A 26,655-nucleotide genomic window follows, 5' to 3' on the forward strand; every position below is an offset into this window, starting at 1 on the left:
GATTACTAGGATGTACTTCCTTATTCCCAAGATTTTGTTTAATTCTCCCATTGATCATGAATGGCTGTACACATGATTGGATATCATGCCATCATTAAGTTACTAATCAGTTGCTCTTTGTGCAAATCAAACAGTTCTCTATTGATTAAATCCACTACAGTCAGATGAGCCTCCATACCCTTCTCCAAGTTACATATATAAAGTACTAGATGGATTTCATACAAGCAAAATGCTTCCTAATTTGCTCTGAATCATGAGGCAAAGAATACCAGAAGCCCCGATCTGGACCTCAGTCCTACAGCCAATGCTGCAGAGTTCAGATAGAAACTAGACCTGGGTGCTTATCTAAAGTCCATAACCAGAGAATCCTCCCACACTAAGCTAAATTTCTGATCTATGAAACAATGAGTGACTTCATGTTGCTTGAAGCTGTTAGATGGGTAATAATTTGTTTCATAGAAAAATAGAACAAAAACTCAGAGAAAAAATAAATTCCTGTTTAACTGTTTAAATTAAATATTAACATTTTAAAGACAAATCAAATAACATCATATTTTAAAGTTCAAATGACTTCTTCGAGTACTGCGAAAGAATTATATGGTATTTTCAACAATTGTGCCTTACCTTCAAGTTATGGTAGACAATCAAGAGCAAAAAGCTTATATTTTTTGTGGTGGTCTTTTAGACACTCTGAACAACTGGTACTAACATGGAAGCCTCCTTCCCAATGACTAGTTTTCATAAGGTTAAAGGTGCTACGCAGACTGTTGAGGGAGGAAAGCTATTAATGGCCATCCTCAACTGTAAATTCTGTGGATTACAATAATAACTGGCCTAACAAGTTCAATGGCTAATAGGGGCACAAATGTCTTGGGGTAACCAACTATTTGATTGGATGTTAGGCCCTTTAAATAGGTCGGAAATCATGCCTGGTGCTGAAAACTTAGCAAAGAACTCACAGGGGGACAGGTCATTAATCCTATGGGAAAACCTATTAGAATTAAAAAGTTCACACTGTATTTCACTGCCTTCTAAATACTTATCCTTATACCCTGTAAATTAGAGCATTGTTCATGAAAGCAACTTCTTAGTGAAGTAGACAAAAGTTTTAGAAAGTGAGTAACTAAGGAGGGATCAGCCTTTCATTAGTCATCTATATCATACGCCCACTGGACTGACAGCTGTAGAAAGATCATGGAAGATGAAACAGAAAGACTGTAAGAGCCGGAGTCTTCAGGATTAAACAGCGTCTTCTGGAGATGGCAGGACAACTGCTCTCAGGGATGCAAAGCATCACTGTTGTCTGCAAAAGACCTGCACAAACAAGCCAGCCAGCATTCCAGCATGGATGAAGGAGGCTCTTGGTTAAGCTATTGGCAAGGGATGGCTGGTGAGGGAAAGAGGGTAAGATTTCTTCAGGAGTATAGCCCTTAGTACGTTGCCTATACTCCAGTTGATCACCCTAAACCTAAACAAATAATAGCAGTATAATTGGATTCAAAGTGATGTGTGTGTGTATAAACAAATATTATAGATATGAAATAAATATTAGTAAATATTAGTATATATAAATGTTATATATAGTAATATTTATTGATTGACCATAACAGACATCTCCATCTGTGAGTTCTTTGCTAAGGTTTCAGCATGAGGCATGAGTTTCCTCCTATTGAAAGTCTCTTAAATCCAAAACTTTTAATCTTGTTTATATATAGAGAGAGAAAAAAATGTATCTTGATACCATATGCCTTCTAGAAAAACCTGACAGTTTGGCTAACAAAGTTAACAGTTACATATTACATATATATATATGTATGTATATATACATATATATGTATATATATATATATATATATGAATGAAGCTGGGTAGGGGCATGGCAGAAGGAGTACCAGGAGATGTTGGAGGGGTAGATATGATCAAAATCAATATGTTTGAATTCTCAAAGAATAAGTTTTAAAATTGTAATATATAAAAAATAGCAGGAGACTGTTCACATGTAGAACTTAAATAACATCTATTCAAATGGGTTACATTTCCCTGAGGCTGACAAAATGCTTTCATTAATCAGTGTTCATTTGCCTTTCTTAAGAACTGACAATAAATAAAACAGTTGTGATACCTGAATATGATTTACTAAAAGCATCATTCTAATAATAAAGCCCTATTAGACAGAGGGATAGAGAGATGTAAATAACTTGTTGACATGTCTGGAAAGAAAATATACCCAAGATGACGGAAATGAACTTGGCAATTTATCTGTAACTTTTAGACATCATCTCTCATTAATGTATTCTTGTTTATAATCACTTGTTGTCAATTTTCTAAGGCTTTTCTAAGTGTTCCATGATAAAATTTCTTCCATTAAATTGTTTTCACATTCCTGTCGATAGCTTGTTCTTTTCCTATATGAGAACACATTCATATGAATAACGCAATCATAGAGAGAAGCTCATTGTGTAAGTAAATATAGATTCTGTTTCAACTTCAGAAGCGAAGGAGCACAGCAATGACTGCTTCTATTTATTCTAAACCCACTGCTCCTTAAGACATTAACAAGTAATCAAAGCTAAGTTTCCAAAAATATGCCCATAACTTGGTATTAAACATCAAAACTTACTCTGTTATCCAGAACAACTCATCTCAAAGGTGACTCTTTAGTTAGGAAAAGAGTAATTTTAATATTGTCTGTATAGAAAAAAAAGTGTATCTTGATACCATACATCTCCTAGATAGACCTGCCAGCTTTGGTTAAGAGAGCCAACAGTGATTTTGCTTTGTAAAGTTCCTTGAACTATTTTTAAACATGAATTCTCCATCCAATACTTAAACCACTCTAGCTAGCTCTACAAGGTTAAGAATGTGTACAGGAAAAGTGACTAGGACGACACCAGGCCCAGGCTATATTTGAAGCCCAAGTCGTAAGGTAGCATAGGTGGTGGTGTAATGCCACTGCTAACTTGTTCTGATACTATCACCATTTCATCTTCTTTGAAACACTTTGAATCATATATCCCTGAGCCTTTACAGAAGGCTCATTATTCTCTATGGACCCAAATTTAAAATAAGAATTTACTTAGAGAAAGTTTTTTGATACATACTATATGTATGTTTTCTTATCTTTTGAAAAAAGGAAATGCTAGGGAAAATTAGGTTGAAAAGTAGATAAAATATTTGTTGATGAGCAAATCTGAAGTTAATTAATATTATTATTTTTTTCTAAGAAGCTCATGTTAGCATTGGCTGTGTGATAATATCTTGGTACAGCAAGTATCTAAGAATCATAAAATTGTATTACACTGATATCAAAAGATAGGTTTGAAAACATAAAAATTTGTAAATTAACTATCAGGTTTTTTTAAGTTTTAAGTACCAAAAGAAAAAAAGATCAGGATAACAAGATTATATAATGGGAATTCTGTGGTTAAGTTTTATTATTAAATATGGTATTCAGGGTAGACCTCATTAAGATAACATTTAGCCAAGTAATTTCAAAACATAATTTCTCATTTTTAATATATAAACATATATCCCTAAGAACTATATGATTTCTTATCCCATTCCTTAAAAATAAACGTTGAGAGATCCATGTACTGAAACCTTTACTAGGGCTTTAAGATTCCTACTCGGGCCTGTGGGATCGTTCATTGGGTAAAGTTGCTTGACACCAAGCCTGATGACCTGGGGCTGATTCCCGGGACCCATATGTTGGAAGGAGAGGAGCAAATTCAGCACGTTGTCCTCTGGTCTAATATGTGACACGGTATACCCCTTACACATTATAATAAATAAAGACGTACAAACAGAAATGAATGAATGTAAAAAAATAAATAAGATTTGAAACCCTGGTAGCCAATATAAGGCCAAATAAGCAAGCCAAGCATTTGTAATTACAATTGTAACAGTATTAACAGAAAATATGAAGGCAAATCTATGTTCCATTTACCAAGAATGCTGGGGTGGGGTGTTCTTTATCAAACAAATGTGATTTGCTCACATATTAAAAACAGATTTTCATAGTACCAAAGAAACTAATCTATATGTTGTAGGGCTCACATTCTTGTGAGCTCACAAAAATAGAGCATTGTAGTGAAATTGTGAGAACTGGCTATGTTATGAGGAAGCATGAAATAGTGAACAAGAGCAATGATATGTGAAATGAATTTGCACAAGTGAACAGAATATAAGCATATTCTTATAAGAACTCATTAGGAACACGTAGACAGGCATAGACTGTTAAAAGTATATACCTGCAGAAAGTATTAAATATAGTTTCTATGAAGAAATAAAAGAAAGTAACTTTAGAGATTCAGCATAATATGACAATTAGAATTTTTGGAGAATAACACTTGAAGATCTGGAATTTCTCAAAGTATTAAGTGTTGACTGTAGTAACAAAGATAATAATAGGCATAGAAGATTCATATATAGGAAAAGGAGGAGACAAGAGAATAGGGACATCTTTATCTGAAAGACTTGTCAGGAGGTAAAAGACATTGCTTCTACAGTATAAAGATTAGGGACTGACGGCCACTCATGCTGCTTTTCAGAAGGAAGCTGTCCTTGTAACGTTTTGCCAGCAAAACATACTCGGACAACCGGATCCTTCTACAGCAAAGCTTTATTGCTTACTTATCAGGAAGACCTCGAATACAGGAAACTCAGTCCTTTAATAACCCACAAAGAGCGGTTGGAGACGTGTTTCACCCTGACTGGTTGCTCATTATCAGCCCAGATGACGCCACGGGACAGGCAGGGCACAAGGCATGGAAAAATACCCCAGCACATGCGCAGACTACTTGTTTACTAGTTAGAACACCGGATATCAGCGCCATCTTGTAATGGCGATTACAAGGGTGACTCCTCACAGGAAGCCACAGGAAAGAAGTCAACCCACACTAAAGCATGGGGGAGATGAAGTGCCAGTCTAAATGTCAAAGGGAATGCTCCCTAGACAGTGCAATTTATGAAGCTGGAGGCAAAGGAAAGATTTTAGGACTATGAAAATGAGGTTTTCAATAGTTAATAATGGTGCTTCTCCAGCCAGTGTTGCCAGGGCCTATGCCAAAAGATTAATTAGTAGTGATTCTGTCATTGCAGCCATGCTCTGAAGTCATGATTTATTTAGTCTATTTTAACTAACTCCAAAATGTTTATTGAGGACCACTGTGTGTCAGGGCAATACACCATAAACAAGCTGGGTCACACTGCCTCTGTGAAGGATTTTACAAAGCAGTGACTTGCTCAACATTGTTAAAAGGGCCAATAAACTGCAGGACTAGATTCAAATGCAGTTTAAGTTCAAGGCTCTTAGTCTTCACGCATCGTGCCATATTATCTGAGAGGATATCCATGAGAATTTAAACTACTCAATGCAACTGTAAATTGTCATGAGACAACAACAGAGGTTGCACAAAATCAGCTTCTATGAGATGAATGGAACACAGTCTGAAGCTGGATTTTCTCCTTGTTAGACTTTGTATGCATACACTGCATTCTGAACAATGTAACTTATCTAATTAACAAGCTTTCCTTCATCTATTTTGTTTCTGTTTTTAAACATGCATGCTTTTACAACACATGGTGTAGTAACTACAAGAAAAAAATGTTTTCCCATAATGGCAAAACATTTCAGAAATATATCTCTACGTCAGCATCTCCCAATGAGTGTGTTCCAGCAAATGAATTCTGCCAAATCAAATTTTACAATGTAATATACTTAGTTAAAATATATATCCTTGTTGTAAGACTGCCGATAGCAGTAAGTAACTTATATGAATACAATTCATGTCCCTTAATGTGATTAAACTGGAAACATTTTCAAATGTTGTTAACCCAGAAGCATGTATTTTCACATTTCGTGAGACTCTATGTCAATAAAGTAAATTTTCAATAAAAATAAAAGTGGTTGTAATCTATTCACCAATCAGAAACTATCTTATTGTAATCATAGTATTAGTAAATAATGTGTACATTGAATTTCATTGTCACACAAATACTGGCTTTAAGTAGCTTGGTGTCTAGTGAGCAAGTGAAACTTTGAAATAGAGAATTTCTTTCAAAAAATCATGGTTCATCTGATATTGTTCTCTTCAGTGTTGTAAGCCCATTATATGGCACTCAGATGATATTGGGTGATATTTACATAACCAATTTTGTAAAAATGCGATTTTATGAAAAATGATATTTTTATTATACTCATGAATTGTTTTATGTGAACTAAACATTAAATATTACCTCTCAGATAATCAATACTGGAAGACCAGTGTCATGAATACTGAAAAAAAAAAGAGCCAAAACTATTAACAAGCATTCTTGATGTCTACCTGGTGTAAACGTATATTGTTTACAAAGTTCTAACCCTGCATTTCCTTGGAGAGGTTCAAATAAAGCACTCCAACTTTAGCAGACACAAAATAAACTGCTACAGTATTACTTGGAGGAAATAAAGGAAGTATGGATGCAATATGCTGCAAACATCGTTCCACATGTAGATTTGTGATGCTAAGCTGGACCTAGGCAGAAGTATAAAAGTTATTTGAAATAGTTAAAAAATTCTCCAAATGAATATAAACATAACTTCAAGATTTAAAAAGAAAACCTGTGTGCTTGTTCGGCTTGGTTTGTTTATATCATTATAATTAGTATACTATTGTTGTTATTACTTAAGATGTCTGTTAGTATGCTCATGAGAGAAAGGAAGGGTGTGGATTTGGATCATGGGGAAGTGAGAAGGAGCTGACAGTATCTGGGAGAGTTGAGACCATAATCAGAATATACATAGGAAGAAATCTATTTTTAGTTTAAAAAATAGTCACATTAACCTATGACTCCCATTAGCTACTAACTTATTAATATAACTACTAGTGTAGAAGGGCCTTAAATGAAAATCTATTCTTTCTGTGACTCCCTAAATTGGTTAATTAAAAAGGCATCTCTTCTCACAGGTTACTCTGGTACTTTCTCATAATATGCAAAAATCCAACACTGAATGGAGCCTGAGAACTCGGGGATTGGAACTCCAAAGGAAAACCAACAGAGTTAATTAACCTGGACTTTTGAGGCTCTCAGAGTCTGAAGCACCAGCCAAAGAACATACATGGGCTAGACCTAGGCCTCCTCACTCAGATGTAGCAGATGTGCAGCTTGGTCTTCATGTGGGTCCCAAACAACTGGAATGGGGTAGCAGGGGTGCTATCCTCAAAGCAGTTGAGTGCTAGCCTTGCAGAGACTTGATGTCCCAGGGTAGGGGATACCCAGTGGGCTCCCACCTGCTCAAAGGAGAAGGGGGAGGGGAAGAGGGAAGGGGGAAGGATTATAGGAGAGGTGACTGGGAGGGGGCCAGTGAGCAGGGCATAAAGTGAATAAGTAAAAAATAAAATAAAATAATTAAAAATTACAACAGAGAAAATAATGAAGTATCATATGGATCCCTAGCAGAGCTCAGCTACACTTATTCTCATGGGGAATCAGTTCCATGTGCAAGTCACTTGTTACCTTCTCTTGCTTGCTTTGGTTTGCTAACCCTATCAGTACATCTTACTTCTCAACGTTGACCCAGTTATAGCTGTCTCTTGTGAGACGATGCCGGGGCCTAGCAAACACAGAAGTGGATGCTCACAGTCAGCTATTGGATGGATCACAGGGTCCCCAATGGAGGAGCTAGAGAAAGTACCCAAGGAGCTAAAGGGATCTGCAACCCTATAGGTGGAACAACATTATGAACTAACCAGTACCCCAGAGCTCTTGACTCTAGCTGCATATGTATCAAAAGATGGCCTAGTCGGCCATCACTGGAAAGAGAGGCCCATTGGACTTGCAAATTTTATATGCCCCAGTACAGGGGAATGCCAGGGCCAAAAAGTGGGAGTGGTGGGATACGGGAGTGAGGTGAGGGTACGGGGGACTTTTGGGATAGCATTGGAAATGTAAATGAGGAAAATACCTAATAAAAAATATTAAAAAAGAAAGCAGACATGATTCAGCATTCTATATATTAATATTCTATATACTGTAGTATATACAAGCAATGCAAGGCCCTGCCTTTTCATTACCCTGAAATTTCTCAGGCTTATGTTTGCAGCAGGCAGTCATAAAGGTAGAAATCCATTTCTGTGGAACAAAGAGTAAGAAGCTTGCTCCTTGCAATTAATACACCAGTTCCATAAATATGGTGTTCATCACATTTTACCCAAAGCAACTATGTCCATACCAGCACTCTGACCCTCCTTTTTATGGGGTGGGTGGAAGGAACTGATCCAAATATGATTCTCATGCCCTGTACTATAATATAATAGCACTCATATTATCTGATGCATGGCCAAGGAGGTTTACCAGCTATAAGATGTATAAACTCAAATTCAAATTCAGGAAATATCCTATATCTACACTCTTTGGCTAAGATTTACATGCTGCTTAATATATTTAAATACCAAAATTAATCTTAAAAAATAAATAGTGACACTGTAAAATACTCTTAAAATTGGGAAACCATGATCAAAAACTTTTTGTATTACAAAAACTACTTTCAATAAGAAAAACTAAATAATCTAGAAAAGTAAACTGATTTAATAGAAGTGTATAATATGATTAAATTATCTCCATGAATCAAGTAAAAATAATCTATGATATGAATAAACGGATTTAAACCATTCATCTTCTGTGTACTAAAAAAAAACATAATCACAAATCAAAAGCTATCTAATATAAAAAGAAACTATAGATGTTTAGAAAGAAATAAAAACATCAACCTTGCCCCTTCTTAGAATTGGGAACAGAACATCCATGGAAGGAGTTACAGAGACAAAGTTTGGAGCTGAGACAAAAAGATGGACCATCTAGAGACTGCCATATCCAGGGATCTATCCCATAATCAGCCTCCAAACACTGACACCATTGCATATACTAGCAAGATTATGCTGATAGGACCTTGATATAGCTGTCTCTTGTGAGACTATGCTGGGGTCTAGCAAACACAGAAGTGGATGCTCACAGTCAGCTATTGGATGGATCAGAGGGCCCCCAATGGAGGAGCTAGAGAAAATACCCAAGGAGCTAAAGGGATCTGCAACCCTATAGGTGGAACAACATTATGAACTAACCAGTACCCCAGAGCTCTTGACTCTAGCTGCATATGTATCAAAAGATGGCCTAGTCGGCCATCACTGGAAAGAGAGGCCCATTGGACATGCAAACTTTATATGCCCCAGTACAGGGTAACACCAGGGCCAAAAAATGGGAATGGGTGGGTAGGGAAGTGGGGGGGGAGGGTATAGGGGACTTTTGGGATAGCATTGGAAATGTAATTGAGGAAAATACATAATAAAAATATATAAATGAAGAACATGTTAAATAATGCTTCTCCTGGATAATTTGAACGATCAGAAAAATGTAAGGTATTGCTCTTTAAACCATAAGTAGAGTAAAAATAACCTCTCTGGAAAGTGTACAGAAGCGTGTGAGTCTCCGGATGCTACTTTTGGTACCCAAGCAATACACACTGTGATTGACAGCTTCTTAGTTGGCTTCATTGAGGAAGTCTATTTTCTCCTTAAAGAATACCAAGTAAATTTTCAAAATTACCTTCAGTATTAGTGAGAATATCACTTATTGAAAATACACATTAGGTATGATGGCACACACCTCTAATGCCAGTACTTGAGAAGAGGAAGCAAAACAAAAAAGAGAAAATACTATATTTGCTTAATTTCTCCAAAGTTTACTAGTGCTGATATAGTGTGGCCATAATTTACCTGGGCCATAATTGTTGTTGAATTGTTAGAAGTCCGTAGTCATGATCTGATTCAACACGGGTTTCTTCTAGGTTATAAAATCGTCCACTTCTAGGGCCTTGAGATGGTGATCTCAGTTGCCAAGTAGACTGTGTTTGATTTTCATTTAGATAAGACAGCTAACTATACTTCATAGATTCTACAAGGACTGCTTTTCATTTAAAGATATTTAAAATATGTATTTTATATTATTGCTACATCTTGGCATTTCATTTCCTCTGGGTTATTCAAAATATGCTATTTTATAGTCAATAAAAAACATCAGAACATTATTGCAACTTGAGAAATAATTATGTAGATTGTGAGGGGAAAAGTTGTGGAAAACTCAAACTGACTGGGTAGCCATGGAATTATTTCCCAAATTGCTGTGGATATTTGAATAGCTTCAAAACAAAATCAATTCACAATTCTCTCTGGAACTCATACATGCTGTAAATTCTGTTTGTTTAAGTAATGCTTCCAAAATGGGCCTTGCCTTTTAATCCTCATCCCTCCTTTCCTCTTGTTGCTCCTTTAGTCTATTCACCTATCTCCATGCTTTTCTTCCTTTCCCCTTGCTCTTCTTTATCATTAACAAATGTTTATTACTATATATTTTATATAATATATTATGTAAATATATAATGTATAATATATAATATATAATTTTTATCAGACTGAGCCCCTCTTTTCCTACATTCCTGAGGATTTTTAATATATAGATTTTCAGATGTATATTATATCTCCACATCAATATATATCTTTGCAAACAGATGGTAAAAAGAACCTTTCTGTATCATGCTATTCTGCAAAAGTCATGGGACAAGAATGTTAGGAAGGGAAATGACTAGGCTATGCTTAAGCTACTGGCCCAAAGGCTGGTTAGAAATATATAGATGAGAAATTATATGAAACCCAGAGCATGACGAGGGAATGGCTTGAAGGAGCAAAGAGTCTACAGAAAATGTCAAATGACAGAATAGTATCTGTACATCTCTCATGTCAGTAAAGGAGGCTGGAGGAGTAGGAGAGCTAGGTCATTAAGGAATTCAAGCAGCCTACTTGGAAAACAAGATGTTTTTCTGGAGGGTATTATGAACTCAACTTATGGATTATAAGGGAAATATTTACCTTAAAAATTACTCAGCAGCAGTGTGTAAAATATCTAGAATAAAGGCCAAACTAAAGTCAGACACTTCAATTTAGAAGGTTGTACTATAAATTTCAGGAGAGAAAATTAATTTAGAAAAACAAATGGACAGGAATTTGGATTCCAAGTCTAATTAATGGTTAGCATGGGAAAGTTTTGGCAGCCATAACCCTTCATGAAGGTAAGTTCACAGGAAGGAGCAAAGATTTTTATTTACACATACTGCAGACATATTCATGGTTCTAAAACACCCATTAAAGTAGAGATGGAATAGGGGCTTGTAAGGGCAGAGAATTAAATGTGAATTCATCTGTGGACTTACAGAATTTCAAATTTCATCTTTATGCACAGGGATATTCAGCTTCTCTACAGCAATTTCTGTTATCAGATTGAGGCTAAGTCCCTATATTCCTACTTTCCTGAGGGTTTTATTTTTTTCTTTAAATACTCTTGAGTTTCTTTTCTTTAAGTGCTCTTGAGTTTTTCAAGGATATAACTTTATATTTCTATAATTATATTTTATTTTTATATTATATGATAGATTACATTAAATTTTAGTATTTTGATGATGATACTTAGAATAAGACATTCTCGGATATGGCATATGATGCTTTTTAATTCAATTTTGTTGGATTTTATCTGGTAATTTTTCTAGGAACTCATTTTGTTTAGTCAATCTAGGGAAGTTTAAAACTCATCAAGATACAATTGATGAAGAGTTTGTACATGTGAAATTAAAGTATGCCACCTGATGCTAAGAAATGGCCTCATGTATATTAATAATATTACCATAATAGTAATGATAGCTTATGCTGTTGAGCTATTTATTCCAGACAATGCTGTACGTAGCTTGAGAATATTTACTCTTAAAAAGAGGCATCGTTTATTTTCTAGTATGCTTATTGTAATTTTATAAATGCCAATAGAGTGAAGTACTAACAAGTTATATAATATTCCTCAGAGCTGGATTTCACATCCAAATTACCTCACTCCAGAGGTCACGTTACATCCATCACTTCCTATAGGGCATCAGGCTCCCTGTAGTAAGGAGAACAACAAACTGGGACAAGGGTTGTGGGGAAGACCATAGATACAGACTTGGTAGGGAAGATTTTTTTTTCTTTAAGAAATAGCAGTTTTTGAAAAAAGGTAAAAAAAAGAAAAAAAAAGGTAGAATTAGATTTGTATAATTTATTCATAAAGTGAGAATACCTCAATTAATCTTCTATAATTAAGCTATTGCAATCTCCATTGTACCATCAGAGTGGCCTTCAGATCATGCTCTGTGAGATTGGGGGATTTATTTTTCACACCTGAATGTGTCCATTTGTCATATCCTCCCTGTGAAAAGAATGATAGAGCTGGCTGTGACTTTCCTATATTGCTGCTGTTTTCTAAGAGGCCAAGTCAATGACTGTAGGAGAAATCAACCTGGTGAGACAGTAGCAGCAGGTGGCTAAGTCAACTTGATCAAAATGCAAAAGGGTGCATTATTGTCATTTGGGGCGACACTCAACCATGACTAAGCCAACTGTTCTAATAGTTTGAATTTGTAGGATACTTTTCCAGTTGTGTAAAAGTGTATGATCAAAAAAAAAAAAAAAAAAAAAAAAAAAGACGATGCCATAAAAATATATGTCTCTTGTGAGACTAGGCCGGGGCCTAGCAAACACAGAAGTGGATGCTCACAGTCAGCTATTGGATGGATCACAGGGCCCCCAATGGAGGAGCTAGAGAAAGTATCCAAGGAGCTAAAAAGATCTGCAACCCTGTAGGTGCAACAACATTATGAACTAACCAGTACCCCAGAGCTCTTGACTCTAGCTGCATATGTATCAAAAGATGGCCTAGTCGGCCATTACTGGAAAGAGAGGCCCATTGTACTTGCAAACTTTATATGCCCCAGTACAGGGGAACGCCAGGGCCAAAACATGGGAGTGGGTGGGTAGGGGTGGTGGGGGGGAGGGTATGGGGGACTTTTGGGATTGCATTGGAAATGTAAAGGAGGAAAATACCTAATTAAAAAAAAATTAAAAAAAACCAAATTCAAGCAGCTATTGTCATAAAAATATGTAATGTTTAAATACTTAAAAGATCTAATTATATACAAACCAAAACTAATATGTGGATTAAAATCTCATAAAGCTCATAAAGAATATTAATAACAAATCACATATGAAAAATATCATTTTAGATGCATTAATAATGAGTCAGGCCATGTAAAGTATAAAACCATGCACAAATATGTTCCAAAAATAACAGAAATAAACAAGCAGTTTATAAACAAATATTTATAGATGATAATAAACACAACTTTTATTTGCCAGCATTAATTGTGATCTCAAAAGCTCAGTGCTGAAAAAAACTCACCCTTCCTAGTTTTGTCTGAACTCCAGTGGGCTGGTTCAACTCAGCTGTTCTGGCTCAAACTCCTCTCCAAACTGATTGAGTCTGGCTTCTGTTGGCTTCTCACTGAATTGTTCTTGTTGGCCTCAAACTAACTCTGGCAATTTGTTCTAATCTCCTGGCTCTCTTTTGTTCTCTATCTTCAATTGCCTCTGCACAAACTCACAACTGAACTGAACTCTAATGCACTGCACTCAGTCAACTAAATTGCACTTTACTCAACTGACTCAGCTGCCAAACTCTCTCTCTCTCTCTCTCTGTCTCTCTCTCTCTTTCTCTCTCTCTCTCTTTCTCTCTCTCTCTGTCTCTCTCTCTGTCTCTCTCTCTCTCTTTTTCTCTCTCTCTGTCTCTCTCTCTGTCTCTCTCTCTCTCTCTCTCTCTGCTGCTTTTAAGTAGCTTCTCAGGAAAGTTGGTCATATGCTATCTCTGACTCATTCTATCAAATATTTTCCTTTTTATCAAATATTTCACTTTGTCCCTTAGTTAGACTCACTGTTTGGGACTAAAAGTGTATACTGAAGGTGTGTCTATATTCCAGCTGAAGAACTAAATGTATGTGACACATCTGTATTCCAGATGGATCATATATATGGATGTGGTCCATTGTCAGAGCAGTCAGGTTGTTGGGTTAAAATTTTTCTACCAATTATAAACTCATGATATCGATATAATTTACATGCAGAGAGTAGCAAAGTATATTTATATAGACACTAAATCACCACCTAATTTATTAAAAAGTATATTAACTTTATTATTCAGATTATTGAAGTTAACTTTTTAATATGCATGACAGGAACTTAACATGGTGGTCCCCTGAGAGGTTCTACCAGCAGCTGAACAAGACAGATGCAGATACTTACTGTCAAGCACTAGACAGAGGTCAGAAACCCCTATGGAAGAGTCAGGAGAAGGACTGAAGGAACTGAAGGGGATGGCAACCCCATAGGAAGCCCAACAGTGTCAACTAACCTGAACCCCCTGGGAGCTCCCAGAATCTGAGCCACCAACCAAAGAGCATACACAGGCAGGTCTGAGGCGTTTAGCACATATGTAGTAGTGGGCTCTATTGTCTGGTCTCAGTGAGAGAGGAGATTTGGTGCTCCAGGGAGGGGGAATAAATGAGAGGCACTCTCTCAGAAGCTAAGGGGAGGGGATGGTGGAAGAATACTGGGAGTGGGGACCCAGTGAAGGTGCAATATCTGAGATAAGATGTAAATAAATAAAGTAACTATATATATGTATGTATACACACACACATATTACATATATATATATATATATATATATATATTTATATACACACACACACACATACATATATATAGTCACCAATAAAAGAAACTGCAAGTATACTGAATGGTATCCTGAATATACAATCTTTCTTTTTTTATTTTCTATATTATCTTTTAATTTTGAAAAACTACATACTAAAAGGCATTTTAAAAATAATATAAATAGATAGTATAATCCTTTATTCAATTTTGCATATACAACTTGAATATATATACTCTTTTTAATATCTATTTCTAAATCTTTAATAATGACCTCAAAGTTGAAAGCTTTCAACCAAATGCCCATACGTACTATAAATAGACTCAAGATCCCGCAAAGATACACTTAGAATAGAGGAGTCAACAGAGGTCATGGGAAGCTAAAGCTTGGTAGGGCCACAGTACATAATATGGTTATCATCAGTAATTTTTAGCAAGACCTGAGAACAATAATCTGCAGATCAGTCCAGATATCCATAGAGTGTATGTTGACAATGAGAGCACTGAAATCTATTCCTTTAAAAGAAAATGCAGTAACAACCATCTACCATGCATAATATAAAGAGTAATTCCTGAGAAAGGTAAGTATGTTGTAAGAAATACAAGATATTTATGCATTTCTTATAGGGACAGACAAAGACATTCTACATGGAAGTAGGTTATAGTACATACATATACAATTACAGCATTCAATCAATGACCATGTTAAGAGTAATAATTAAGGAAAAAAATAAACAGTAAATGGATTTGGAATAATTCACAAGGTGTGAAAGAATCCTTACAGCTTTTCGGTGTTTTAGAAATACTAAAATAGAGTTATCAGTGAGTTAAGGATAAAGCCTAGACAAAAAAAAAATTAGACATTAAAATTTGAAGAACTTCATACATGAGTACTGTATATAACTGCCATCATTCCCTCACCTCTTCCAACTACACTCTTATCCTGCCCCTTCACCACCCAAATTCATGACCATTTCTTTTATTTTGTTATATATATGTATATATGTATATATATATATATATATCATTTTAAGAATTCAAAATGATGAAATCTTATTAGAAAAAAGAAATGATATTCAAGTTTACAGAGTCTATAGTGAGAAAGAAATCATGTGTACACACACACAGACATACACACACATACACACACACATACACATAGACACACACACACACAGACACATACACACAGGCACACACACACACACACACACATAAAGAATAATCACCAATGAAAGAAACTAAAATATACTGAAAAGATGGCATCTTGAATATGCAATCTTTCTTTTTTTATTGTCTATTTTATCTTTTTATTTTAAAAAAATAACCTACTGCAGCCATTTAGCATTGCCAGTATGTACATTAGGGTAATATTTCAATGGTTTAAATAAAAAGACAAAGTAAGACTATAATTAAAATAAACTGTGAAATAAAACAATATAAACAAGATAATATACTCTTAACCAACATTTGATGAAAGTATTAATGAGGTATTTTATAATTTTCATACTATCCTTTCAGGTAGTTTTATGTCAGTTTGCTAGAGGGTAGAGTTTAGAAGAAAAATCTTTAGTTAAAGTGTACCCACTGGATTGGCCTTTGGGCAAGTCTTTGGTGTATTTTCTTGATTGATGATTGGTATGTGAGGGTCCAGCTCACTCTGGGCAGTACCATCCATGAGTTGATGGACCCGGGTTCTATAAGAAAGCAGGAAGAAGATGCCATGGAGAGCAAGCCAATAAGTAGCACCTCTCACTGGCCTCAGCATCAGCTCCTGCCTCTGGGTTCCTGCAAAAGTCCCCATTTCTTGTTCATGTCTTAAATTACTGCCAGGACATCCCGTAGTGATAGACTGTTACAGGCAGTGTAAGATAAAATAAACCATAACTTCTCCAAGTTGGTTTTAGTCATGGTCTTTAATAATATTAATAAAAATTCTAAGACAGGTTTTAAAATTCAATATTTTATATTTAAAATATAACCTAACTTGACCTAGCCATGTGATCTTTATAAGCATAGAGACTATTATATCTGATGGTGTATTTCTAGAAAAATAGACACATACATTCAAACCTAGCTAGAATATCATATAGACACTGTAAAGTACAAGTTTATGATTGTACATTCTCAGAAATGCTGAGATGAGGACACTATGAAACAATATAGGAGAAAGCATCCAACTACACACACACACACACACACACACACACACACACACACATATATATATATATATATATATATATATAGAGAGAGAGAGAGAGAGAGAGAGAGAGAGAGAGAGGGAAGGAGGGAGAGAGAGAGATCTTCCTTCAATGCTGGATAATAATGTGGATGCATAATCCAAATAAATCTTTTCCTCCCCAACTTGCTGTTTGTCATGGTGCTTGTCACAGCAATGGAACCCTTGACTTTTAACCTATAACTTGTAGCCTATGCTTCTGAGTCCCTCCCCCAAAGCCCACTCCACCCTTACAAACACAACCAGGTAAGCAGTCACACAGTTCCATGGAAAAACAATGTTAATTAGGTCCCCATGTTTGCAAATTCATAGAACTTAACATCCTAGTGATTACCAACTGATGTATGAGCAAGAGTACATAGAACAAGTGGTATTTTTCTCTAGTTCCATGAGTTATTTAAACAAATAAAGTCAATATTGACTTAACTCCTAGAGTAAATCTTTCTTGTTTGATAACTGAATCTCTCTCATTCTCATTTTAATTCCCAAAGTAGGGCTTAAATGACCACATAAATTATAGAGAAAGAAGTATGTAGCACAATGTCTTTTCTGTTCAAACACCTGCTCCATGAGAGTAACGAAGGAAGGTGGCGTGGTTGACATCTGCTTTCATTCCAAACAATCTCTACACAACACTTTCACTGGCCCACGCTTACATCTATCTCATATTTAAAGTATAAAATATAAACAAAAATCTAGTAAAAAAAAAAAAAAAGAAATACTAGCTGCAAGAGACAATTTTATAACATTTAATCTTCCAGACGGATAAATGCTGTTTTCAACGTTGCTCAAAGTTCAGAGAATCTGTGTGAGGAAGAGCTCCCTGGGAGCTCTGTTTCCTCATTTTCTTTTGGGAGAATTCATTATTTTGTGTGTAGTTGAAAGGACATAAAAAGAAGCTGCTTTAACAAATTCTCAAATAATAAATTCTTCTGGGTGAAGTAAAAAGAAATGCCACGCAGGAATGGTGGAGGGGCTACCTATTTCCATATCTTCCACTATAATTGAATCCTCCGTGATCCTCATTCTTCATTCACTACAAGCAAGTTTTCCTTGGGAAATATTCAAAATATGTATATCTAAAATTCTGCTTGTTTAGAACAAAATGAGCCCCTAAATCACTAATAAGAGGATAGCGCATATAATGAAATATAAATTCACAGAACTGGGTTGTGAATATTCATTTAGATGACATTAAAGGTGTTTAATGACAGAGGAAGTGTTACATGTTTACTGGAGTACAGAGATACCATGCAAACTAGAATATTAACTGTTTTTTAAATGCATTAGAAATGAGGATTAGTAGGGAAAATTGATTTCTTAAAAGTTGTTTGAATAAAACATCTCAATTTTAAATCCATATTTGACTATTTTAAATAAATATTATCCAAGAAAAATTCAAATTTACCCTAAAATGAAATATGTTTAACACTTCTAACCACACTATACTCATTGATGTTATAAAAGTCACATAAATGACCTCCCTGTTATAAGATGAAAATTTCCCAAGACTGCAGAGCTCTACCATGTGATTCATCTGGATGTGAGCTGATCTGCAGTCACTTACCTTTTATTTTTCTTCATGCTTGCGCCCATAGACATACTTTTAAATACTTTTAAAAAGTGTTGCATATAGTTTTTACAGTATTAAGTAATGTTGCTTAAAGTAAAAGAAAGATACTGTGCTTTTCCAAGCTCATATGGTCCGTTTCCACTAGGCCAGCTGTAAGTGATGCAGAATGCAGAAGCCACCACAGCTAAGAAGGAACTGAAGAGATCTGTCTCAGCACTGGATCTCAATCAGCTCAAATGGCTCATTTGTTGCCTAGTGACAAATATATGCTAGCTACTTCTACACCATTTAGGCCATGCAAAAATCATCTCGCAAAGAAAGCAAAATTATGACTCTAGGACATCGTTCAGCAATTAGAAAATGTATTCATACTAAGTCTTATTTTCATGGTAAAAAGTTACTTCAGAAAAGAGTACCAAAACCAAAAATAAATACCCACAATAGGTCATGTTGGTATCTCTTGATTTTGAACTAAACGAGAATTTTTAAAATTCAGGAGGGAAAGCCATCTCCAACTGGGCTGTTTTCTTATAACCCTTCCAGATTCATTAGCTGTATTTCTCTCAGAAAGCTGTACTGCCACTTTTAAAACTTCTTGCAAGACAAGTCACATCTTGTGTGGACAAAAATTAAGCCTAAAAGAACTGTCTCTTACTACTAGAGGTTAATTGATTATTGCACCAGTTGTACAAATTAGCCATCGCACAGTTAAACAGTAAAGCTCGGGTTAGACGCTGGATTCACCCCAGGGACAATCAGAAGCCTTTGGTACTCAAAGTATACGGAAGCAAAATATGCAAGAGGGACAGCAAGTCTTTAGAGACAGCTTCCTCTGAGTAAGGTTAGGGAGGTGGGTGTTTTCTGTAGCTCTCAACACCTGACAAACTACAGTGGACCCCATTTCACCACCAGAGGAACAAAAGCAAAAGGAGCTGGGGAGGAAGACAATACTAGGCCTCTAGGAAAAGTATCTACCTCAGGTACAAGGATAAGAGAAACAGGGACTTCCAGCAGAGTTAAATATGCTAGAAAATAAATGGAAGCCACTGACTCTACATTAAGGAATAGCATTTCTTTGTACTTTAGGAATAAGTGTTAATATCGTGAGTACAATAACACTGAATCACAGGGAAGTATATCACAGAGTGGACAAAAAAACATAGAGACTAAACAAAGATTAGAGGTACATTTCTCCCCAATGACAAATGTAAGGAAATACTTAGTATGAACAGTAGGATCAAGGCGTTAATTAAGTCTAAAATATTTAAAATTTGGACACATACAAAGCTGTCTATTATTATACATGACATATGTATATAAAGTTATCTATGCGCTGGAGATATACATCATATATGTATGATATATGATATATACATATGTATACACATACATAAATGCTTATACACACACATACACAAAGCAAACACAGTGTACCAAACTCCTTTTAAGCTAATTCATATGCAATTCCTCTGAAGTTTGGAGACAATAATAACTTGAAAATAAAATAAGTCAACTGGCTTTCACTCACTTCCTTAATACTAGACTAGTCAATTTACTGACAGCAGAGGTAAGACCTTATGCCAAATGAGTGAGGTCTTTACCAAGGTCAAGCATACTAGTCACTTTTGCCTTATCAAATTTTCTTTTCCTCTGAAATATGGTCTTTTAAATTCAAGGAAATTATTGCAGAGCACAATCTCCTGAAAAAAGACAGGCATTCCATATCCTACAGGCTCATATTTAAAGAAGGACCTTATTTAAATTATCTAAAAATTTTAGAAAACTTATACCTTCAAATTATACAATAATTAAAGTTACACACATGCTGATTATTTATTCAAGGAATGTCCTTTCCAAACAATGACCTGCAAGGTAAAATTAACCAATGTACAGACTGAAAGATTTCCCAGGAAACTTAGTGAACGCACTCAAGGGGCTCTCTTGTTATTATTCCAAACTCTGACAGAGTTTTCACAGTCATGGTGGGTCCAATGTTGTACATGCACAGTAACATATAAACAAACAACGCTTGTGTGTGTGTGTGTGTGTGTGTGTGTGTAAGCTATAATCCTTCCCTTGAACTATACACATGTTTATGTTAAGAAAATATGAAAATTACAGTTTTGTTTTCTGTACTGCTGTTTGCTTTACAGCTATTTCCACAAATGCATTGTGTTGACACCATAAGGATAATCATTAAAGGGTACAGTTTTTTTTTAACAGCTTAAATAAATGCAGCTGTTCTGGGGGAAAAAAATTACCCTCATGATGAATGCACACACAAAAACACAAACTGCCTTTCTGAAGCAATGGAAAAATTAAGATTTTTTGTGTGTGTGTTTTATATTTCAACTGAAGGTAATTTGTGACAATAAGAATGGGTGTGGTCTTTCATTTACCTGAGGTATGAAAAGAGTTGGAGCCAGGGTACCTGGTTCTGGGAGTATGTGGAGAATTGAGTAAAAAGAAAGAGAAAGAGAGGGAACTTTATTCTAACTAAATTTATTTTTAATTTTTTTTAAATAGTGCCCAAGTAATAAAAGGATTCTATGGTGTAAGTTCTGCCCAGTCCTCCTCCGATTTGCCTGAATGGCTCACAAGATTAGAAACAGTGAATTGAAAGAGCCCTTAAATAGTTTTGATTTGTATAAATGTAATGAACAGTAATTCTAATTATCAAAGTATTTATTAAAGTGTTTTTATTTATATAATATGGTAATGAGCATTTAACCTTTGAGTGCTCTATAGCTAACTATTCTAATAGACTTTGTGTAATACTAATGCTTATCCACTGGTTCATTATTTTAATTTAATTTAATTTTTTACCTATTTACTTTACAACCCTCTCAAGGTCTGCCTCGTGCTCACCCCTTCCACAATCTTTTACGACTATATTATCAGATATAGTCACAAACCACATTTTGATTGTTTCCATTTTGGAGACAATGTGCTAGACAACTCTTTAGAGTCTCTCCTCATTAACCGCAGAAATACATTTGTCTTGCACAGCCCCTAGAATACTCTGTGATATCCACAGACAACATTACCAACACACACTTAGAAAATCTAAATATATCATATGTAAACCACTAATTTCATCAGGTGATATTTTCAACCCACACAAAGTTTTACATGCATATTGTATATGATTCTAGTCAACTGAAACTAAAACTAGTTCCTTTTGAAAGTGTATCAGAGACCATGGCAAGGCAGCAGCACACACCTGGGAGGCTGACGCAAGTTCTGTGCCAGCCCAGACTACAGAGTAAGTCCTTGAAGCAAAAGTAAAACTTACACAATAAGCTATAACAAAGACAGGAGAGGGATTAATAAATAATAAGAACTAAATATTACAACTTTTCAGTGAGCTTTTTATATGAAAAATGAAGAGACTTCCAAGCTTTAGTCTATAATTTATGAATGAATAGGATTGACATGACTTTAAGTTTGCAGCACAGTCCCTCTCTTACTTTTAGCATAATAACCCACAAAACACAAAGAACAAGAATTCAAAATAACATGTGGATGAAATAATTTTACCTCCTCTAACCTACCAAGATTCATTCCTTTCCTTCAGTAGAAACATACTTCGTTGCTCAGAAATTCAGGTCCCCAAACATTCAGAATAAACCGCTATAGATTTTCTTTCCTATGTAACATAGGTACTGCTTACCTCAGTCAGGTGGGGTGTTGGGTTAAATCCACAGAGATTGCAAACTTGATTCTTGCATTCTGTGCAGGTGTTGAAGTTGGGAGGATCCTGAGACCCTATGTTGAGTTCAGTTCTGCAGAGAGGACAGGCTGGTTTGGGTTTGGTGGTCTTGTCTGGCTTCTGGGCGAGGACAGCCTTCTCGGGCTCTGTAGGTGGAGGTTTGCTGACCTTCCCAGGTGGGGGCTTCTTGTCTTTCTCTGCCTTCTTCACTGTTGGAGCTTGCTCAGGTTTGGACTCTACGTTTTCAGCTGCTGGGGCTTTTGTTTCCTTCTTCACAGCAGTCGCCTTGGCAGGTGCTGATGGGTGCTGACCTGTGGACTTGGGTGGTCCCTGAGCAGCCGGAGTCTGGGATGGGGCAGGGGCTTGCTTTGATGGGGCAGCTGGCCCAGTCTGTGGATGAGGTGCTTGCTGACCTGCTGTGGAAATTAAGTTTGATGCTTGGCTAAAGATGGATGCTCCAAACCCGAATAGTTTCCCTGTCACAGTTTCTTGAGGAGTTGTGGGCTGTGATTTGGGGGCATCAGTGATACCACCCAGATTCAAACTGAACCGTCTTGACTGCTCCTGAGGCTTCAGGGGCTGCTGGGACTGGGGTGTGGCTTGGCCAGTGGTAGGTCGTGTGCCAGACGGTGTTGGGGGTCCTTTTGGTACTGGCTTTGTATCTGGTTTAGTGGTCACCTTGGTTTGTGCTTTCTTAGGCTCCTCCTTCTTCTGAACTGGATCCTTGCTCTCAGAAGTGGGCCCAGGATGGGAAACAATTTTTGAGTCTGATGCAGGCCTGGGCATGGCTTTAGAATCAAGTGGGGTAATTTTATCTCCTGTTGGTGGGAAACTCTGTGAAGGTTTGGCAGAGTCTGTTTTCAAAGGAGGGGCTGTTTTCACTTGAGCCTGTGACTGCGCTTGAGAGCTCAGAATATCAGGCTTTGTAGTTGCTGCTGCTGAAGATGGGGTATCTGTGAGTGTCTCTGTCGTCTTCGGTTGCTTTGGTTCAACATCTGCAACAGGGGCCTTTGCTTGTTCAGGTAGGGCTGCAGAAGGCTCCTTGGGAGGGGCTGGCTTAGGTAAGGCCTCTGCCACTGGAGGCTGTGGGGCTGTAGCCTGGGTAGGTCCATGAAGGGTTGGCTGTTTCACCAGTGGCGGTGGCTTTTTGGACTCCGGTGGCTTTTTGGGGCTGTCCTGTTTGGATGGAGGGTCCTTCTTTGGGGAAGCCTGCTGTGATGGTACAGGTGATTTGCTGGCTGTTGTTGGCTGTACTGAGGCAGCCTTTGGAGTTGGCTGCGGTGAGGATGGGATTGCTGCCAGTTCACCTCCCAGAGCTCTTTGCATCTGACAGTTTAAACAGAGCCACTCTTTGATCTGGAAACAACACATAACCATCATCACTACGATAACATTGTAAAAATCCAAAAAAAAAAAAAAAAAAAAAAAGAAAAAAGAAAACTGTCTTAAAAGCATGCCTGTTGCAACTATTAAGTTTCATTCCTCCAAGACTCAAATATAGTCATTATTTTAATCAATACATTTAAACATGCAAATTTTAACTTGATAGAAGATAATGAACCTAAGAAACTAAAGCATACCATACTGTAAGACAAATAAACAGGAAAAGTATATGATTTTATTCTGCCTCTAATGTTAATTTTGGCATTCCTCATTCCTGATTCACTCAGGTGTGTTAGTTCCAGAAATAGAAGGTAACATATAAAAATATGAATTTTAACTTATGAGGTTCCATTAATATGTTACAATGTGTGTTTTTCTGCTGTTGGCTCCTCACTAGGTTTTAGTTATACAACCCAGAGTAGGCTTGTCAAATTATGAAAATATTGCTGATCTCTTAACTTAAGGGGGCATTATTTCCACTTCCAAGTCAACATCCTTACAAACCTGAAAATAAAAATTAACCAAGGTAAGCTAAACGAGACGACTAAGGCTAACTCTCTGATTGTCACAAATAATATGATTTAGCAAAGAAAATGCTGTTTCCTTGTAAACTTTATCAAGATATTTAGAAGGTAAGTGTTTTAGATAGTAGATAGTGCATGCAGAGGGGAGAGAGAACAAGAGGAAGGCATATAGCTGAGACACACACACACACACACACACACACGGACACACATACAAAATTACACTTGTTTCCATAATATATCAATTGTGACTAATTGCAAACTTTATTGCAACAATTTATAAGATAATTTAAAAGCATGCCAGATCCGGGGATCCATCCCATAATCAGCTTCCAAATGCTGACACCATTGCATACACTAGCAAGATTTTGCTGAAAGGACCCAGATATAGCTGTCTCTTGTGAGACGATGCCGGGGCCTAGCAAACACAGAAGTGGATGCTCACAGTCAGCTATTGGATGGATCACAGGGCCCCCAATGGAGGAGCTAGAGAAAATACCCAAGGAGCTAAAGGGACCTGCAACCCTATAGGTGGTACAACAATATGAACTAACCAGTACCCCGGAGCTCTTGACTCTAGCTGCATATGTATTGAAAGATGGCCTAGTCGGTCATCACTGGAAAGAGAGGCCCATTGGACTTGCAAACTTTATATGCCCCAGCACAGGGGAACGCCAGGGCCAAAAAGTGGGAGTGGATGGGTAGGGGAGTGGGGTGGAAGGGTATGGGGGGGAATTTTGGGATAGCATTGGAAATGTAAATGAGGAAAATACCTAATAAAAAATATTTTTAAAAAAGCATGCCTATCTAACATTTTGTATGATTCAAAAATATTTCATAGAGACTATTTTACATATTGTCAGCAAAAAAAAAACAAAAACAAAAAACAAAAACAAAACAAAACAAAAAAAGATACCTGGCTAATTTTAGCCGGGCGTGGTGGCTCACGCCTTTAATCCCAGCACTCAGGAGGCAGAGGCATGCGGATTTCTGAGTTCAAGGCCAGCCTGGTCTACAAAGTGAGTTCCAGGACAGCCAGGGCTATACAGAGAAACCCTGTCTCGAAAAAAAAAAAAATATTGTCAGCAAAATTTAGAATTTTGAGTTCTACCATATACTAATCCTATCCATCCAGAGTAACCAGTGCTAAGAGTTTGGCACCAAAGCTCTCTGTATATATTACAGCATGGTAGGGGGTTGAAGTACTCAAACCATAGGCAATGGGAAAAGGTCAACTAGCTTGTAATAGGAAAGTATTAACTTGCCAAATAACATATTCTTCATTTTCAAGCTATTATCTTTTGTAGCAAAATTTAATCAGTTTTTCGTAAGGATATAAAGGCACTGTTTTCTTTGATATTTTTAATTTTGACACAGGGTATTGTTATGTATCTACCTATCTCAGTATCCTGAGTATGGGGATTACAGGTTGTTCAAACAAATATTTTTCAAACCATGACTCAATATAAAATGATTTAGCCATCTCATAAACATCAAACTTTGAACTGGACAATTCTAAGATGTCTTATTTCTATTGTAAAAATTAAATTAAAAAATTTAAATAATTGTGATAAGTAGTTAGGAGTTCCTTAAATTTGTTTTCAGTAAAAGTGTCAGGCACCTCTACACTCATATTTTTACCTTTAACTTTTAAAACATTGCCTGAGATGGCCCAAACCTGCCTCAGATCCACTGTCCTGATGATGATCACTTTGGACCTCTGAGTAACTTGCGTCTACCTTTGTAGGACCAGGATTGCAGGCCTGTGTACTATAGGAGATTAAACCCAGGGCTTCACACATGCCAGGCAAGCTCTATGCACACAGCTACATCTGCAGCTATATCTGTATTCTGTATCTTTACCTTCCCGCGTGCCTGAAGCATTGTGAAGAGTAAACTTTTTTATAAATAATGATTGAAATCATAAAAGAAAACAAATAATCACTGCTTCTGTAAATTCTTTGGTGACATCAGCCCTGAGGTCTAAATTATCCTTCATTCCATTCCAATGAAACTTGATGAAGAAAGACCTCTGTAAATAAACAGGTTCCCACTACCCAAACAGCCAATTAGAAATGTGCTGCAATGTATTTTTTTCTCATGTGTTTTTCCACATCCTGACTTATTTAGCTCATAGTCACTTAACCAAAAAAAAAGAAAATATGATTAGAGCCCCAAGTCTTTATAAGTAGTGTATTTGATTTTTACCTAATCTACAAAATATCTGTTAAGTATGTGATGGATATTCAAGTTAATGAATATAAATTACATATTTCTAGGGCTAATTCTTATTCACATCATTCCCTTTTATTATTATTAACAGTTGTTATATCCAATATGGATGTGAACTTAATCACTATTCATTGCTTCACTTGCTTGTTGCACTTTGAACAGCGCACATGCCTTTTAAGGAGAGAATAAAACTTCCACACCTATTGGTAGCTTCAATTCAGGGAGAAGTCAGAAAATGCATGGTAAAGCATAATGTAACACTAAGAGTTTGGAGACAGAAAAGAAGTACCTGACACTGTTGTGATGATTTCTTCTTTCCTGCTAGCTTTTGTCTCGTGTTTGTACCTATAGAAATGTTGAGGTGATGAACTTGAACTTATGAGTAATACTGT

At 36.4% G+C, this 26,655-nt stretch overlaps 1 protein-coding gene across 3 annotated transcripts in view; it reads right to left on the reverse strand.

Annotated features, from left to right (window-relative positions):
* The window catches only part of Pclo (piccolo presynaptic cytomatrix protein), a 359,262-nt gene that overhangs the window by 310,776 nt on the left and 21,831 nt on the right, over window positions 1-26,655 (reverse strand). For all 3 annotated transcript variants that reach the window (XM_029477261.2, XM_085836473.1, XM_085836472.1), the window contains exon 3: window positions 22,086-23,480. In XM_029477261.2, the coding sequence (XP_029333121.2) occupies window positions 22,086-23,480 (1,395 nt within the window). The remainder of the gene's footprint in view (window positions 1-22,085; window positions 23,481-26,655) is intronic.

Source organism: Mus caroli, unplaced genomic scaffold (assembly GCF_978045245.1).
Source record: "Mus caroli unplaced genomic scaffold, Mus_caroli_1 scaffold_4, whole genome shotgun sequence".
Taxonomy (NCBI): domain Eukaryota; kingdom Metazoa; phylum Chordata; class Mammalia; order Rodentia; family Muridae; genus Mus; species Mus caroli.